This window comes from Nerophis lumbriciformis, linkage group LG23, assembly GCF_033978685.3.
Source record: "Nerophis lumbriciformis linkage group LG23, RoL_Nlum_v2.1, whole genome shotgun sequence".
NCBI classification, from domain to species: Eukaryota; Metazoa; Chordata; class Actinopteri; order Syngnathiformes; family Syngnathidae; genus Nerophis; species Nerophis lumbriciformis.
In genome coordinates this window covers 39,758,282-39,778,938 of record NC_084570.2, presented here as the reverse complement: position 1 = coordinate 39,778,938, position 20,657 = coordinate 39,758,282, and the positions used below count along the sequence as shown (strand labels likewise).

At 37.6% G+C, this 20,657-nt stretch overlaps 1 protein-coding gene across 4 annotated transcripts in view; it reads right to left on the bottom strand.

Moving 5' to 3' along the window:
• mbd6 (methyl-CpG binding domain protein 6) overlaps positions 1-20,657 on the bottom strand; it is an 86,445-nt gene that overhangs the window by 3,481 nt on the left and 62,307 nt on the right. For all 4 annotated transcript variants that reach the window (XM_061985555.2, XM_061985554.2, XM_061985558.2 and 1 more), the window contains exons 8-10: positions 11,652-11,760; positions 11,449-11,594; positions 1,571-2,266 (exon numbers count right to left, since the gene is read on the bottom strand). In XM_061985555.2, coding sequence (XP_061841539.1) covers positions 1,571-2,266; positions 11,449-11,594; positions 11,652-11,760 — 951 coding nt within the window. The remainder of the gene's footprint in view (positions 1-1,570; positions 2,267-11,448; positions 11,595-11,651; positions 11,761-20,657) is intronic.

Below are 20,657 nucleotides of genomic sequence, written 5' to 3'. Positions count from 1 at the left end.
TTTAAAATAGTCATCAGATACAATATATACCCATCTAAAATAGTCATCAGATACAATATATACCCATCTAAAATAGTCATCAGATACAATATATACCCATCTAAAATAGTCATCATAAACAATATATACCCATCTAACATAGTCATCAGATACAATATATATCCATATAAAATAGTCATCAGATACAATACATATTCATCTAAAATAGAAGATCCACTGCTGAAGGACTACTTTCCAGGGACTATGGTTGTTAACTAGCTTTGGAGCTAAAACTTGCACATTTCCAGCCGTGTTGATCAATGTGCTCTGTCCCTGTTCAAATAAACTCATAAAATAGATAACCTAACATACAGGTGAAATTGGACTATTGTGAGCAACTCAGCAATTCCCAATGAAATGTGACACTAATAAGTGATATAAACTCATCAAGGTCAATTCTGGACTATACACTCTGAACTCTGCCACTTATAAAACGCTGCGGCTAATTTATGGATTGTTCTTGGCTGACAGTCATAACGTCAATACATTGAAAAAAAAAACAAGCAAAGACACTGGATAGGTGTTATTGTCTGTCATTCACACTGCAGTGATTCACTCACTGCAGTGCTGCATTGCCTTCCTCTTGAAACTGTTCCCTCTTCTAGCCATCCATAATGTTTCTACTCTTAGGGATTCTTCATTCATCACTGCGAGCAAACATTTGTAGGTTTTACAATATAACTAAAACAATTCTTACTCGCTGAAGCGTCCCATATGTGATGTGTTTCACGCATACTTGTACCTGCTATCGTAATGTCATCAAGCTAGCGTCATTAGCATTAGCTAATATGCTAACAGGTTTATGAATGTCTGTGTTAGTATTATTAACTTACAACATAATTATTTTTGTTTTGTTTCACTTTCACTCAGTAAATTCAGCAAAATGTCACCATGGACTTATTGAGTCTGTTTAGCTGATTGGAGAGTTAGTCAGGAGTGGACCACTCCACTTATTGAGTCTGTTTAGCTGATTGGAGAGTTAGTCAGGAGTGGACCACTCCTCTTATTGAGTCTGTTTAGCTGATTGGAGAGTTAGTCGGGAGTGGACCACTCCTCTTATTGAGTCTGTTTAGCTGATTGGAGAGTTAGCTTGCGCAGCTCGTGGGTCCATGATGATGACTTCTATTTTGTTCGATCAGCCGTTTTATTGCCGTGTTACAGACACCGTTTGTACACAACTAAGGTATGTCAATAAACATTTACAAAAAAACGTATATATGTGCGGCTTATATATGGAAAAAATATTTTTCTGTTAACATTTAGTGGGTGCGGCTTATTTAGTCTACAGTCTAGAAAATATGGTCAATTCAAAGTCAAATATGTCAAGCCTTTCTTAGGATTATGATGATCATGGTTTAGAGTTTGTCAAAACCCCAAATGGTTTTTATAAGCTGTACATAATCATCTTGAGTGGCATGTTGTAAATGTAATTGTAAACAAAGCATATTCTCATGTTTACTAATGGAGTTGACAGAACTTGTACTGCCTTCTTGACTACGAATGAAAAAACCCTATGGTTGCAGACACTCACCCTTCCCTGCAAAGTCCCAGGACTGTCCTCAGCAGGTCTCCCACTGCAAGCATCCCTGGGACCGTGATAACTCTCCAAGTCCACGCCCTTCCCAGCATAGGGCCAGACGGCGGCGGCCCCCCCGGTGCAGTCCGTCTTCGCCTCCTCCAAGTACATGGACGGCGGGGGCGGCTCCGAGTGGGTGTGTCCCTCCACCGCCTTTCTTTGCAGCGGTGACGTGGCCCCGTTCTCGGAGGGTTTGGGCGTGCCCTGTGCCGGAGAGCGGGCCGCCGCCTCCAGACTGAGTCGGGACAAGTCGGGGTTGCGCAGAGAGCAGGCCCTTCGCGGGCTGAGGGAGATGGGGGCGCTGGCCTGGTGCTGAGTCTGGGCGGAGAGGCTGTGGTGCTCCACGGGGAAGCAGACGGGCGGTAAGGCACAGAAAGGTGACGTGGGGTCGGACGGCCCCGTGTGGACCCCCTCTTCCTGCTCTTTAGCGTTGATTTGAAGGAAGGAGTTGTAAATGGTGTCCATAAAAGAAGTGTAGGGGTCGATGACCGCCCTGCCCTGGGACCCCCGCTGGGAGGGTTGGCTGGGTTCTGGGGCCGGCGTGGGAGCACGACTGGCCACCTCCTGGGGAGCCATGTGAGTGGCTGGAATGTCTGGGTGAGGGGCAGGGCTGTGGGACTTCTCTCCTTCAGAAGACGGTGGCAGGTTGAGCTGGGGGAAGAAAGGCAAACAAGATGGACCATCATCAATTGTCCAAAACCTTCAGTGTATCTAATGATACCATTCCTACATGTGCTTTAACACATTCACCACTTCTTTTATTGTGTGAATGTTCCAAACCTTCAGTGTATCTAATGATAACATTCCTACATGTGCTCCAACATACTCACCACTTCTTTTATTGTGTGAATGTTCCAAACCTTCAGTGTATCTAATGATAAAATTCCTACATGTGCTCCAACACACTTACCACTTATTTTATTGTGTGAATGTTCAAAACTTTCAGTGTATCTGATGATACAATTCCTACATGTGCTCCAACACACTCACCACTTCTTTTATAGTGTGAATGTTCCAAACCTTCAGTGTCTAATGATACCATTCCTACATGTGCCCCAACACACTCACCACTTCTTTTATTGTGTGAATGTTCCAAACATTCAGTGTGTCTAATGATAACATTACTACATGTGCTCCAACACACTCACCACTTCTTTTATTGTGTGAATGTTCCAAACCTTCAGTGTGTCTAATGATAACATTCCTACATGTGCTCCAACACACTCAGCACTTCTTTTATTGTGTGAACGTTCCAAACCTTCAGTGTGTCTAATGATAACATTCCTACTTGTGCTCCAACACACTCACTTCTTTTATTGTGTGAATGTTCCAAAACTTCAGTGTGTCTAATGATACCATTCCTACATGTGCTCCAACACACTCACCACTTCTTTTATTGTGTGAATGTTCCAAACCTTCAGTGTGTCTAGTGATAGTATTCCAACATGTGCTCCAACACACTCACCACTTCTTTTGTGTGAATGTTCCAAACCTTCAGTGTCTAATGATACCATTCCTACATGTGCTCCAACACACTCACCACTTCTTTTATTGTGTGAATGTTCCAAACCTTCAGTGTATCTAATGATAACATTCCTACATGTGCTCCAACACACTCACCATTTATTTTATTGTGTGAATGTTCCAAACCTTCAGTGTATCTAATGATACAATTCCTACATGTGCTCCAACAAACTCACCATTTTATTTGTGTGAATGTTCCAAACCTTCAGTGTATCTAATGATACAATTCCGACATGTGCTCCAACACACTCACCACTTCTTTTATTGTGTGAATGTTCCAAACCTTCAGTGTATTTCATAACATTCCCACATGTGCTCCAACACACTCACCACTTCTTTTATTGTTTGAATGTTCCAAACCTTCAGTGTGTATGATAACATTCCTACATGTGCTCCAACCCACTCACCACTCCTTTCATTGTGTGAATGTTCCAAACCTTCAGTGTATTAAATAACATTCCTACATGTGCTCCAACATACTCACCACTTCTTTTATTGTTTGAATGTTCCAAACATTCAGTGTGTATGATACCATTCCTACATGTGCTCCAACCCACTCACCACTCCTTTTATTGTGTGAATGTTCCAAACCTTCAGTGTATTAAATAACATTTCTACATGTGCTCAAACACACTCACCACTTCTTTTATTGTGTGAATGTTCCAAACCTTCAGTGTGTCTAATGATACCATTCCTACATGTGCTCCAACACACTCACCACTTCTTTTATTGTGTGAATGTTCCAAACCTTTAGTGTGTCTAATGATACCATTCCTACATGTGCTCCAACACACTCAACACTTATTTTATTGTGTGAATGTTCCAAACCTTCAGTGTATCTAATGATAACATTCCTACATGTGCTCCAACACACTCACCACTTCTTTTATTGTGTGAATGTTCCAAACCTTCAGTGTGTCTAGTGATAGTATTCCAACATGTGCTCCAACACAATCCCCACCTCTTTTATTGTGTGAATGTTCCAAACCTTCAGTGTATTTAATAACATTCCTACATGTGCTCCAACACACTCACCACTTCTTTTATTGTGTGAATGTTCCAAACCTTCAGTGTATCTAATGATAAAATTCCTACATGTTCCTTTCATTGGACTTCATTTCCAAATTGCAACCTTATCTTTGACAGGACAAAGTGAAGTACACCCCGACATCACTAGCACAGAAACCACGGCTCTATGTTCTGAACATGCTCATGTGTGGGGATGAACAATTACCTTAGAATCAACAGTAGCCATTTCCAATACTTTTGTGAGTGTGAATAAATGTTATTTGTTTGATAATAATCGTCAATTCCGCTACTTTTTTCTTAGGCTTTGAACCCTGCGGCTTGTAAAACGGTGCAGCTCCTTCACGTATTTTTCTTTGCTGCAATGCAAATAGTTTTGAAACACAAAACTAAGCAAATACACTGAATAGGTGTGTTATTGTGCAATCTTTTGGACAAGTTGGCTTAATGCAGGTGCTGCTTTGTGCCTCTGTTAACTTAAGACTGAGCCTTCAACCGGAAGTAAAAATCCTGTTCCGTCCTGTAGATGTCCATAGCGTTTCTACTTGTGTGCATTATTCATTCATCACTAAAAAACAAAGTTTGCAAGTTTTACAATATAAGTAAAAACAATTCTTACTTACTAAAGCATCCCATGTGTGATGTCTGTAAGAATGTTTTCATGCATACTTGTACGTGCTATCGTAATGTTACGACGCTTCTGTTTTGTTTGATCATCCATTTTACTGCCGTGTTACGGACACCGTTTGGAAACACTTAAAAGGGAAATGCACTTTTTTTTTTTTTTTTTTTTGACACCTTCATAACAATATGTAATATGTACAATATACACACTGCAAGTATATATATAATGTAGTAACATACACCTTCATAACAATATGTAATATGCAGAGGTGGGTAGTAACGCGCTACATTTACTCCGTTACATCTACTTGAGTAACTTTTGGGATAAATTGTACTTCTAAGAGTAGTTTTAATGCAACATACATTTACTTTTACTTGAGTATATTTATAGAGAAGAAACGCTACTTTTACTCCGCTACTTTTATCTACATTCAGCTCGCTACTCGCTACTAATTTTTATCGATCTGTTAATGCACGCTTTGTTTGTTTTGGTCTGTCAGACAGACCTTCATAGTGCCTGCGTTTCAACAAATACAGTCACTGGTGACGTTCACTCCGTTCCACCAATCAGATGCAGTCACTGGTGACGTTGGACCAATCAAACAGAGCCAGGGGTCACATGACCTGACTTAAACAAGTTGAAAAACTTATTGGGGTGTTACCATTTAGTGGTCAATTGTACGGAATATGTACTGTACTGTGCAATCTACTAATACAAGTTCCAATCAATCAATCAAAAGTGTGAAGGAAAAAAGACAATTTTTTATTTCAACCGTACACCCCGTCAAAAGCCTAAAGACTGACTGCACAGTTCCTGTCTTCACAATAAAAGTGCCGCTCCATCGCGCCTGCGCTTTCAAAATAAGAGTCTCCGAAAGCCTGCGCAAACAAGCTAGCAAGCTACGCAGTTTGCCGCCAATGTATTTCTTGTAAAGTGTATAGAAACGAATATGGAAGCTGGACATATAAGATGCCAAAATCCAACCACTTGCATGTGGTATTGGACAGAAAGGAGGAACTTTTTTTCTCCTCCATTTGAAAAGGTGGACGTTTGTCATCACTACTGTCTGATTCCAATCAATGCAAGTCATCAGAATCAGGTAATACACCAACTTATATTCTTGTCTTCATGAAAGAAAAGAATCTATATGTGTTAAACATGCATGTATATTCATTAAAACACTATTAACATGTAAACAAAAAAGGCAAAAAAAATAAATATAAATTATATACTGTATATATCAATGTATGTATATATATATATATATATATATATATATATATATATATATATATATATATATATATATATATGGCGACTTGTCCAGGGTGTACCCCGCCTTCCGCCCGATTGTAGCTGAGATAGGCTCCAGCGCCCCCCGCGACCCCAAAGGGAATAAGCGGTAGAAAATGGATGGATGGATGGATATGTGTGTGTATGTTACTCATCAGTTACTCAGTACTTGAGTAGTTTTTTTACAACATACTTTTTACTTTTACTCAAGTAAATATTTGGGTGACTACTCCTTACTTTTACTTGAGTAATAAATCTCTAAAGTAACAGTACTCTTACTTGAGTACAATTTCTGGCTACTCTACCCACCTCTGGTAATATGTATAATATACACACTGCAAGTATATATATAATGTAGTAACAGAAACCTTTATAACAATATGTAATATGTACAATATACACACTACAAGTATATATATATAATGTAGTAACAGACACCTTCATAACAATATGTAATATGTACCATATACACACTGCAAGTATATATACAATGTAGTAACAGACACCTTCATAACAATATGTAATATGTACAATATACACACTGCAAGTATATATATATATATATATATATATATATATATATATATATATATAATGTAGTAACAGACACCTTCATAACAATATGTAATATGTACAATATACACACTGCAAGTATATAGATAATGTAGTAACAGACCCCTTCATAACAATATGTAATAAGTATATATATAATGTAGTAACAGACACCTTCGTAACAATATGTAATATGTACAATATACACACTGCAAGTATATATATATAATGTAGTAACAATATGTAATATGTACAATATACACACTGCAAGTATATATATATATAATGTAGTAACATACACTTTCATAACAATATGTAGTATGTACAATAAGCACACTGCAGGTATATATAAAATGTAGTAACAAACACCTCCATAACAATATGTAATATGTACAATATACACACTGCAAGTATATATATAATGTAGTAACAGACACCTTCATAACAATATGTAATATGTACAATATGCACACTGCAAGTATATATATAATGTAGTGACAGACACCTTCATAACAATATGTAATATGTACAATACATACACTGCAAGTATATATATAATGTATTAACATACACCTTCATAACAATTTGTAATATGTACAACATACACACTGCAAGTATATATATAATGTAGTAACAGACACCTTCATAACAATATGTAATATGTACAATATACACACTGCAAGTATAATTATAATGTAGTAACAGACACCTTCATAACAATATGTAATGTGTACAATATACACACTGCAAGTATATGTATAATGTAGTAACAGACACCTTCTTAACAATATGTAATAAGTATATACCGTATTTTTCGGACTATAAGTCGCAGTTTTTTCACAGTTTGGCCGTGGGTGCGACGTATACTCCGGAGCGACTTATGTGTGAAATTATTAACACATTACCGTAAAATATCAAATAATATTATTTATCTCATTCGCATAAGAGCCGAAGAAAATGTCCGCAATCGTCACACACACGTCAGCAATCGTCACTCACACGCCAACCAATAAGAATTTGGCGGGGGAGGGTCATGGAAGAAGTGCATTGTGGGTCATGGAATGCTAACTGCTATATGCTATACGCTACTGCCGGAGCTATTAAAATGGATCACATCAACATTGGCGGTAACTTATAAAAACTGAGAAAGACTGAACTAAAATGGCACCGAAAAGGAAATCATATACTGCAGATTACAAGCTGGACGTAGTACGCAGCAGAGAACGGCAATCGAGCAGCAGAAAGAAAGGATGCTAGCGGGGCGCATACCAGAGGCGACACCAGGGAGGAAGATTTCATGGGATTTAGCGATCGGGAGTGACAGATTGTTTGGTAAACGTATAGCATGTTCTATATGTTATAGTTATTTGAATGACTCTTGCCATGATGTGTTGCGTTAACATATGAGGCACGTTCTCAGTTGGTTATTTATGCGTCATATGGCGTACACTTATTCAGCCTGTTGTTCACTATTCTTTATTTATTTTAATTTGCCTTTCAAATGTCTATTCTTGGTGTTGGATTTTATCAAATAAATTTCCCCCAAAAATGCGACGTATATACTGTATGTTTTTTTCCTTCTTTAATGTGCATTTTCGGCCGGTGCGACATATACTCCGGAGCGACTTATAGTCCGAAAAATACGGTATATAATGTAGTAACAGACACCTTCGTAACAATATGTAATATGTACAATATACACACTGAAAGTATATATATATAATGTAGTAACAGACACCTTCATAACAATATGTAATATGTACAATATACACACTGCAAGTATATATATAATGTAGTAACATACACCTTCATAACAATATGCAACAGAGGTGGGACCAAGTCATTGTTTTGCAAGTCACAAGTAAGTCTCAAGTCTTTGCCCTCAAGTCCGAGTCAAGTCCCGAGTCAAGACAGGCAAGCCCCGAGTCAAGTCCAAAGTCAAGACTAGAAAGTCTCAAGTCAAGTCCTAAGTCCTGCATTTTGAGTTTCGAGTCCTTTCAAGTCCTTTTAACCACAGACTAATATATTAACACAGATTGTGTATGCTTTTCAAACGCTGTATTTATTTATTAAAACAAGTGCATTTTAAATTGCAGGAAAGAAAATTGTGCTGACATTGCACTTTATAATAGCACTATTAACCAGTCATTTTAAACATTAACTCATTCCTTTACAGAACAAACACATTGAAAAATAAAGTGCAAATGTACTTATTTGTACAAAAGTGTTAACATTGAAAAAACATGACATATACGTGAACTTAACAAAAAAGTTGTACTTTTTATATGTCAGGGCCCTATGCTGCATTGCATTTGCAAAAGACCAAATTAGCCAAGAGTCTGTCAGTCATTTGTGCACGATGGGGGCGTAATATGATGCCACCATGGCTGAAAACTCGCTCCACTGGAGCACTGGAGGCAGGCACTGCCAAGACTCTCATGGCCACTCGGAACAGTGAAGGAAGAGTCTTCATGTTCAATGCCCAGAACAAAAGGGGGGAGAGAGTTGTTTTGGGTTGGTGCACTACTTGTAAGTGTATCTTGTGTTTTTTATGTTGATTTAATTAAAAAAAGAAAAAAAGAAATTATTTCTTGTGCGGCCCGATACCAATCGATCCACGGACCAGTACCGGGCGGCGGCCCGGTGGTTGGGGACCACTGAGGTAAACAACCAACAGTATGTCAGAAAGCTAGCTAAAACGGTACACATATTCATAATATAGTATACATTTTAACTGACCTTTATTTTACTATTTGTGTCTTTTTTTAGGTGGCTAAAATACGCGGTGCTGCTGAACGCCGTCTAACGTTACGTGTGATATATTGACTAACGTAACCCTGCTTAAAAAAAAATCACTGAACAAAAAGTATGAATAAGGTAGTGAACTGCAACAGATTCCCGTGTTTGCAATAACGTTATAACGTTAGCAGTGAGTTTACAGCCTCACTGATTTAACTACACAGCAAATAAAAGTCACGTTACTTAGCCAATAAACGTTATCTTACATTCAAAACTTACCGTTCTTTGTGCAACTTCAAATGCCGGACGAAGTTGGAAGTTGTTGCCTCTCCATCAGTAATTTTCGAACCGCATGTGTTGCAAACCGTTTTGTGTTGACCACCTCGGAATTTTTATACCCAAACAAAATTATTTTAGGTATCATTTTTTGTTCACTGGCGTGTGGTTTGGACATGTCTTCTTCGTTGGTTGTCCTGCAATTTGATTGGATGAATGCTGTGTGATGAAAACAAAGTAGATCTAATTTGATTGGCTGTTGTACTGAGACCACACCAGCTGACACACGCAACGCTGATAGACAAGTACACAATGAAAAATACGGAGCGCTCCCGAATAACTTTTTCATCTTTGGGTTTTGGGGAAAGTAGCAAGTCATGTCAAGTCATGTCAATTCAAAAGGCTGAAGTCCAAGTGAAGTCACAAGTCATTGATGTTAAAGTCTAAGTCGAGTTGCAAGTCTTTTTACATTTTGTCAAGTCGAGTCTAAAGTCATCAAAACCATGACTCGAGTCTGACTCGAGTCCAAGTCATGTGACTCGAGTCCACACCTCTGATATGCAATATGTACAATATACACACTACAAGTATATATATAATGTAATAACAGACACCTTCATAACAATATGTAATAAGTATATATATATAATGTAGTAACAGACACCTTCATAACAATATGTAATATGTACAATATACACACTGCAAGTATATATATAATGTAGTAACAGACACCTTCATAACAATATGTAATAACTATATATATAATGTAGTAACAGACACCTTCATAACAATATGTAATATGTACAATATACACACTGCAAGTATATATATAATGTAGTAACAGACACCTTCATAACAATATGTAATATGTACAATATACATACTGCAAGTATATATATAATGTAGTAACAGACACCTTCATAACAATATGTAATAACTATATATATAATGTAGTAACAGACACCTTCATAACAATATGTAATATGTACAATATACACATTGCAAGTATATATATAATGTAGTAACATACACCTTCATAACAATATGTAATATGTACAATATACACACTGCAAGTATATATATATAATGTAGTAACAAAGACCTTCAAAACACTATGTAATATGTACAATATACACACTGCAAGTATATATATATAAAATGTAGTAACAGAGACCTTCATAACAATATGTAATTTATACAATATTTACCTTATTTTGACCATTTTAAGCTTTACCGGAACTTCGTTCCTCAGCGCTTTTATTACCATTTCCATAGCAACGCACTTCCGACTTCTGAAATGTGTGTTCCTACTTCCGGAAACAAATGCGAGTGTGTTGTAATCATGGCAGACTTGGTAACAGACAACAAAGATAACTATTATTGGACAAATGAGGATTCACAACCTTATCTTTTTGAAGTTCAATATACTGAGGATGAACTACTGCTTCGAAGGAAGAGTGAGACGTTGGAGCAGACGGAAGCCGAGAGAGTGATGTCGGCGTGACTTTGATGCCGTAAATGTGGAATTTGAAGCCAAGCTACTTCCGACAAATGGAGTCCTTACTCAAATGAACCGAAAAAAATGTCCTCGGCCAGCTGGACCAAACAGACAATTGTCCATGGAGTGAGTCACATTAATATTGATCATGATACACGCAGAACGTCATGTGTGTTAGTACAACTACAGTACATAACACTGTCTGGCTAGCTCTGTACAAACAAAACATGAAATACTTTACAGATACTAGTAAACAACACAGAATGTCCATTTGTAAAAAGATGTGTCAATTGTTCTTACCTGTATGTTGTTGAGCAGGTTGATGGTTCCATCGGGGCCTTGCAGGAGAGGCATGCCCAAGGATGTGGGCTGCACCGGGGGCAGCAGGATGGAGCCGGCTCCGATGCTCACCATGTTATGGAGCCCTGCCATGGCGGAGAGGTCTCCTGGAGAGAGAGTGTCATGGCGGTGCTGAAGGACATGGCTACCTTGGAGGAGCTCACCTAAAACAGCAGGGTTGAGCAGAGTGGGAAGGAGTTGCTGGAGGATGGCGTTGTCCTTGCCCTGGAGCGAGAGGGGGATGAGGGTGTCCACGCCAGCATCAGACAGTTCCTGTGGTGGGTCAAATGATCACTTTGAAATGATACTTTCTTCAACACATTAGCTGCCTTGTTATCATATATTTAACTCATTTGCTTTTTAGCCTATGAGACAATATTGAATATAACTTTCTACACACTAATCATCAACACTGAAACATATTCTCCTCTTCTCCCATGACTGTCCCCATCTATCAAGTATACAGTATATGTACAGTCATGGCCACAAATGCATGCAACGCTGCATGTGTGTCAGATAATGCAGCACTTCTGCCAGGAAATAGTTGAAATGACAAATGCTTTGGTATTCACATGTTTATTTCTTTTCTTTGCATTGGAACAACACAAAAAAAAGCCAAATGTGATATTATTTGACACAGAAGTGGACAAAATGATCAAGTTAATATTTGTCAGCACATCTTTGGAAGACAGAAGTGAAAAAAAAGAGTTTCTTCCACTTGCTACTGGAATGTTGGAGCACAAACTGCTGTTTTTACATCAAATGTGCTATAGGATTTACATAATTGATGGCCACTTCACTACTTTGTCTGCTGGAAGACCCATGACTTCTGACCTTTCTGACATGACATGATAGTCCTCAGATGCCATGATGCACACAGAACATCATGTTTGACTGTACACAGTAAAATCCCCAGTGTTAAATATGCAGTGTTAACATGAATTACATCTATCAGAGTTATTACAACAACAGCTGGAGTAAAACGCCCCCCAGTGTTGGTGTTGATTTCCATCGTTAAACGAAACAGTGTTAGAGGTACTCTGATTAGCCCCGCCCTCCAGCCCCACCTCGTGTCCACACCCTGAAGAATTTTCTGGACGCCATATTCTGGATGTTTAAGGACCGTGGTAAGTTGCTTCTCCTCTCTTACTAAATCAATTATTTGTCATTTGTAGCATCATGTCAGAATTTACTTTATATTGTTGCTCAATATGTAATTACCGTATTTTCCGCACTATAAGGCGCACCGGATTATTAGCCGCACCTTCTATGAATTACATATTTCATAATTTTGTCCACCAATAAGCCGCCCCGGACTATAAGCCGCGCCTACGCTGCGCTAAAGTGAATGTCAAAAAAACGCTGCGCTAAAGTGAATGTCAAAAAAACAGTCAGATAGTTCAGTCAAACTTTAATAATATATTGAAAACCAGCGTTCTAACAACTCTGTCCCAAAATGTACGCAAATGTGCAATCACAAACATAGTAAAATTCAAAATGGTGTAGAGCAATAGTAACATAATGTTGCTCGAACGTTAATGTCACAACACACAAAATAAACATAGCGCTCACCTTCTGAAGTTATTCTTCATTCGTAAATCCTTCGAATTCTTCGTCTTCGGTGTCCGAATTGAAAAGTTGCGCAAGCGTGGTATCCAAAATGGCCGGTTCCGTCTCGTAGAAGTCATCGGGAGTCAGTGTCGCTGTTGTTCTGTGAATCCTGCCTTCCGGAAAGCTCGGACCACAGTTGTGACCGAAATATCTGCCCAAGCATTTACGATCCACTGGCAAATGTTGGCGTATGTCGTCCGAGGCTGTCTGCCCGTCTTAGTGAAGGTGTGTTCGCCTTCGGAGCTGTGTGAAAAAAGCCACCCGGCCTCTTCGCGTAAACTTCCCTTAACCACTCGCTCATCTTTTCTTCATCCATCCATCCCTTCGAGTTAGCTTTTATGATGACGCCGGCTGGAAAGGTCTCTTTTGGCAAGGTCTTCCTTTTGAATATCACCATGAGTGGAAGTTAGCATGGCAAGCTAGAACCACAGTGAAGGATGACTTCTCATTCCCTGTGGTGCGAATATTCACCGTACGTGCTCCCGTTCCACAGTGCGGTTCAGTTGCTGTGAAATACGGTAGTAATCCGTGTGCGGATGGAGAGATTGCGTCTTTTTATGAACCGGATCGCTTAGTAGGAGCCATTTTGTGGTCTTTACAGATGTAAACAGGAAATGAAACGTACGGTGATATCCGCGCGTTTTTTCTTCTTCTTCCGGGGGCGGGTAGAAGAAGAAGCGCTTCCTGTTCTATGGGGGCGGATGCTTTCCTTGGCGGTTGCTTGCGTAGAAGAAGAAGCGCTTCCTGTTCTACCGGGAAAAAAGATGGCGGCTGTTTACCGAAGTTGCGAGATCGAAACTTTATGAAAATTAATCGTAATAAAGCGCACCGGGTTATAAGGCGCACTGTTAGCTTTTGAGAAAATTTGTGGTTTTTAGGTGCGCCTTATAGTGCGGAAAATACGGTAAGTTATTTGTGTACGGTTTTGTATCTAATAAATATGGTATTCTAAAAGGGCTAATGTCACCCAGTGAATGTTAGCTTAAATGTTAGGCACCTCAGACTTTGTTTTTGCGCGGGATGTGGGACAATTTCAAACATTATGTGAAATATTATATTTAATATGTAAATTGTACATAATTATATACTGTATAAACCTGGAAAAGTTATGTTTTACTCACTTATTCACAAAATACCGGTTTTCACTGTAGTATAGTGATGTACATTGATCCCTGTACTTGAGTACTTCAAATGCCTAATGGAGTGCTTCAGTACTTATATCTTTTAATTATAATTATTTTTTTTTTTTATGTATTTATGTTTCTAACTTTTAATACGAGGGTTTTTCGACCACGGAGCACAACATTAGAAGAGTCATTTTAACACGTTTGTTACATTTACAGGAAACATTTAAGCCCAAAAATAGATTATTTTTGCACCCAGTGAAAATAACGCAGAACCTTTGTCATTCCGCGCCCACAACAGTGGAAGCTAAGTATGTTAGCCACTTGGCTAACAGCCCTAACTAGCAGACGAGGCTAGCAGAGCACTGGGCGGACAGGTGAGTTTACCGTCGCTGCCACGAAGCGAAAGGGGGAACTCGTATAAATACCACAGTGTTTCTATGTCTAATATCAGGTTAGTGTGCCGGGTAATTTTATCATTGTATAATCTTGTGACTATATGCTCCGTGTGCAGGCTGGGAAAGGGAGAGTTAAAAGATGTCAAAGTATTGTAAGGACGCCACTCGCGCCGTTATAAACAGGTGACAGCCTTTAATGAATGTCGTAACCCGACTACTGTAAGCTGTATTCAACGCCAAAATAAATATATAATAATGAACGCACAGAAACCGGCTTTTACTCTGTTCTTCGTTACACACACAGACCAAACTTGAACCTCCCCTTGCTCTGTAAACTGCATGTAACAATTGGCTTCAAGTTTATATCAGAAACCAGAACATTTGTAACTATTAAATAAACTAACATAGGGCTCAGTTCGTTACAGTATAGATGCATATGCATATATATATATATATATATATATATATATATATATATATTTATAACTTTCACAAATGCATTGCAGTTCATAAAAATAATAATTTAAAAAAAGGCTGCAGTATCACATATACCCAGAACTGTGATACGTTGACTTATTTTCTGGCATTCTGAATGAAATGTGCATGTGGATGGATCTTTATTATGTTGTTCTAATCCTGCTTATGTGCTATATACTTTCTACAGGGAAAATGCTGGTGAGAGTGGGTGATGTCCAAAAAGTTGTTAGAATAACAGAACCAAATTTGTCGGACTTTTTGAATGCAGGTAGGAATTTGATATTGTGAATGTGATGTTTGCACACAAGCTTTAAGTGTGCTATGAGCAGAGTTTGTACACAGCCTTGAATGTCTGGAAATATAGTGTTTTCCAGGTTTGAAATCAGAATCATCTTTGTTGGCCATGTATGTAAAACACACAAGGAATTTGACTGTTTCTCTGAAACAATGAACGAAATAATAAAAATAAATATATATTTATATATATATATATATATATATATATATATATATATATATATATATATATATATATATATACATATATATATATATATATATATATAGATAGATAGATATAAATGTGCTGGAAAATGCTGGATTTACTTTATGATGGCCAGTGTCAGAATTTAAAAATGTATAGTTTGATGTAATTGTGTTGCTCCCGGTGTAAGCATCAAATGTGTCTGGGTGGGGCAAGCCCAGTTATTTGTCATGCAGTATATATATAGATATACAGGTAAAAGCCAGTAAATTAGAATATTTTGAAAAACTTGATTTATTTCAGTAATTGCATTCAAAAGGTGTAACTTGTACATTATATTTATTCATTGCACACAGACTGATGCATTCAAATGTTTATTTCATTTAATTTTGATGATTTGAAGTGGCAACAAATGAAAATCCAAAATTCCGTGTGTCACAAAATTAGAATATTGTGTAAGGCTAATACAAAAAAGGGATTTTTAGAAATGTTGGCCAACTGAAAAGTATGAAAATGAAAAATATGAGCATGTACAATACTCAATACTTGGTTGGAGCTCCTTTTGCCTCAATTACTGCGTTAATGCGGCGTGGCATGGAGTCGATGAGTTTCTGGCACTGCTCAGGTGTTATGAGAGCCCAGGTTGCTCTGATAGTGGCCTTCAACTCTTCTGCGTTTTTGGGTCTGGCATTCTGCATCTTCCTTTTCACAATACCCCACAGATTTTCTATGGGGCTAAGGTCAGGGGAGTTGGCGGGCCAATTTAGAACAGAAATACCATGGTCCGTAAACCAGGCACGGGTAGATTTTGCGCTGTGTGCAGGCGCCAAGTCCTGTTGGAACTTGAAATCTCCATCTCCATAGAGCAGGTCAGCAGCAGGAAGAATGAAGTGCTCTAAAACTTGCTGGTAGACGGCTGCGTTGACCCTGGATCTCAGGAAACAGAGTGGACCGACACCAGCTGGACTGCTGCTGAGTGGTCCAAAGTCATGTTTTCTGACGAAAGCAAATTTTGCATTTCCTTTGGAAATCGAGGTCCCAGAGTCTGGAGGAAGACAGGAGAGGCACAGGATCCACGTTGCCTGAAGTCTAGTGTAAAGTTTCCACCATCAGTGATGGTTTGGGGTGCCATGTCATCTGCTGGTGTCGGTCCACTCTGTTTCCTGAGATCCAGGGTCAACGCAGCCGTCTACCAGCAAGTTTTAGAGCACTTCATGCTTCCTGCTGCTGACCTGCTCTATGGAGATGGAGATTTCAAGTTCCAACAGGACTTGGCGCCTGCACACAGCGCAAAATTTACCCGTGCCTGGTTTACGGACCATGGTATTTCTGTTCTAAATTGGCCCGCCAACTCCCCTGACCTTAGCCCCATAGAAAATCTGTGGGGTATTGTGAAAAGGAAGATGCAGAATGCCAGACCCAAAAACGCAGAAGAGTTGAAGGCCACTATCAGAGCAACCTGGGCTCTCATAACACCTGAGCAGTGCCAGAAACTCATCGACTCCATGCCACGCCGCATTAACGCAGTAATTGAGGCAAAAGGAGCTCCAACCAAGTATTGAGTATTGTACATGCTCATATTTTTCATTTTCATACTTTTCAGTTGGCCAACATTTCTAAAAATCCCTTTTTTGTATTAGCCTTAAGTAATATTCTAATTTTGTGACACACGGAATTTTGGATTTTCATTTGTTGCCACTTCAAATCATCAAAATTAAATGAAATAAACATTTGAATGCATCAGTCTGTGTGCAATGAATAAATATAATGTACAAGTTACACCTTTTGAATGCAATTACTGAAATAAATCAAGTTTTTCAAAATATTCTAATTTACTGGCTTTTACCTGTATATAGTCTATATAAAGCTTTGGCTTCTTTAAAAAGTTTACATTTTATCTTGAAAGTGCTGGAAAATAGCTTGAATTTTGCTCCTAAAAAGCTGTATGTTAGTTAATAGCACTGTTTCAATTACATTAAAATTCAGTTGAATTTAGTTATAGAAAACTGCTCTCACTTTATAACTAATGGTAAGCACAAAGTTTATATTATAACTCAAATGATAGGTTTGAATTCCAAATTTAGTGTCTGTAACTGGGTTTCCATTACAGATTTTTTGCAAAATAAAAGCAACATTTCTAAATGACGACAGTCGAATTGCTCATGAAATCTCATCCCGCAAGAATTCGGCATAGGAAGATGGACTCTCCAAAAATCCATATAACACTCCGTATTCCTATGTTGTTATAACACAAAATGGCTTCAAACACTCACAAAATGCTACAAAAACCCATAAAATGACTTAAAAAACACACAGAATACTACAAAAACCCATAAAATGACTTAAAAAAAAACACACAGAATACAACAAAACCCATAAAATGACTTAAAACACACATACAATACCCCCAAAATACTCAAAAAACACACAAAATGACTTAAAAAACACACAGAATACTACAAAAACCCATAAAAAGACTTAAAACACACATACAATACCCCCAAAATACTGAAAGAACACACAAAATGACTTAAAAAACACAGAAGACTACAAAAAACCTTAAAAAGACTTAAAACTCACATAAAATACCCCCAAAACACTACAAAAACACACATCAAAAACACAAAACTCAGAAAATGACTTAAAACGCACATAAAATACCCCAAAAACACACAACATGACTTATAAAACCCACAACATGACTTAAAAACGCAATATACTCAGAAAATGACTTGAAACACATAAAATACCCCACAAAAAACACACATAACACTACAAAAACCCATACAAAGACTTAAAACACACATAAAATACCCCCAAAATACTCCAAAAACACACTAAAGTACTTAAAAAAACACACATATTACTACAAAAGCCATAAAAAGATTTAAAATACACACAAAATACTCCAAAAACCAATAAAATGACTTAAAACACACAGAATACTACACAAACCCATACAATTACTAAAAAACATAAAACACTCAGAAAATGACTTAAAACACACACACAAAACACACAAAATGACTTAAAAACAAAAATAAATCTACAAAAATACACAAGATACTTTGAAAACACCAAACATTACTTAAAAAACACAAAATAAACACATGTAATTACTAAAAGAAAATACAACAGAAAAACCCATACAAAATGACTTCCAAAAATACACAAAATACTCCAAAAACACACAAACTGACTTCAAAAACAAAATATTAATAAAACTAGTAAAACTAATAAAGGTCACATAACTTACAGTAGACCCCCAACAACATGGTTTGTATCTATGGTTTAAAATGTTTTTCTACTTCCCTGGTTACAGTGTGTTTAACCAGTGTGTGTATGGACTAAGAGTCTAGTTACAGTTAAAACACTTCTAAAGACGGGAATTTAGGGTTTCGGCTGAAGACGGGTTTCGGCTGTTGTTGAAGCAGCTCTCGCCACAATTTTGCTCTGGAGATGTGGTGAAAAAAAATAGTGAGTAACCCTGGTCTAGGCACTATTGAGCGTAGGTGGCCAGAGCACAAAATCATGAGGTGTGTGTGTAAATATGTTTGCTTCATTGTTAATGGCGAGGTTACTAAACAATCACCTGTTAGCTTACCAGCGGGAAGATATGCAGATAAGATTACAGTTATCATAAATCATGTTTAATTTTATGTGTTTTTTGAATTGAGTGTGCAATTTCACATTTGTTGGCCCTTTTTTTTGGTAGCCCTATTTGAAATTATATATAGGAGTATCAAGTCATTAGGTTTTTCTAATGATCATTTTTCTTATATTTGTGTATACAGTATTTGTTTTGACTGGGCCTTTCAACTTTGGCTGTATGTTTTGCTTCAAAATAACTGATTTGAAACTAATTTTAAAAATATATCAAATTACCTGTCGGTTTCTGCTTTTTTTCCTGTTTCCTAGCATTTGCCAAATTCGGTGTCCCAGCTGTAACAGAAGGTGTCAAAGTTGTTGACAGTTCAGGGACTGAGATAGATGATGATGTTTTTGAGGAAATTGTGAAGGACTAACCATCAAATACGAAACAGGTTTGTTACCGCTTTAAATTTGTAAGCTATATTAACATTTTTATTCCACTAGTGAGAAGAGGTAAATCTTTATTTATAATCAAGCTAAGTAACTTTTTTTTTCAAAGCAAACCGATATTCTCCATTAGATTAGGTGTGGGTTTATGAGCAAATTGTGTCCAACATGTCTTCTTTCTCCTTTTTGCAATGGTGGTTAGAATCTGTCTCCATGGTAACCTCTCCAAAGTCCCAATCATCCGTTTGTTCATCGGACTCAGACACAATCATCCTTGAAGACACTCCTACCAGAAAGTGTCAGAGGCTGGACTCTGAAGCTATGCAAGTAAGACTTCATACAGGCACTAATGCTTTTATTGAACAAGGATTAAAATGGTTCGAACAATGATCTTAAATTGCATCGTATGAGGGCTATGTTTAAGTTATGTCCAGATTTTAACATTGTATTGTACTAAATATAGATTTCTTAAACTGTTTTATATTTTTGTTTGATATTTTTATTTCAGCTGGTGAAATCCATTCTTACCAAGAAATCGGGTGGAGAATATATAATAATTGAATACAACCGAACTAAGTCCTTGACAGATGAGAGCAGAAGAAAATTGGTGAATATCCTGGCAGCTGAGATGACTGAGAAGAATGGGTAAGTTGTTTATTGCTTTTGATTGGCACATGTGTTCTTATTTAGGTTTCAGAGTAATTTTAAATCTAAAGTAAATAATAAACATTTCACTACATCTTATAAAACGTGTGTATGACAAATAAACTTAAATGTGATTTTTTTTTTAAGTACATCTCCATCTAGACAGGTGAAGGAAATGTATGCACAAGGAATTGTGAATTTGTTCCCCAACCTCAGAGACACATTTTCCAAGAATGGCTATGTGAGTTACACACTCTTAATTGTTGTTATAGTTTTTATTTTGAGTCGTCCCAGAGTATGTTGTGACTAATAGTGCCTATTTTTGCAATTCTCTCAAAGGAACATTTTTATGATAGCAACAGTTGTACTGGGTACTTGGCCTGGAGAATTAAA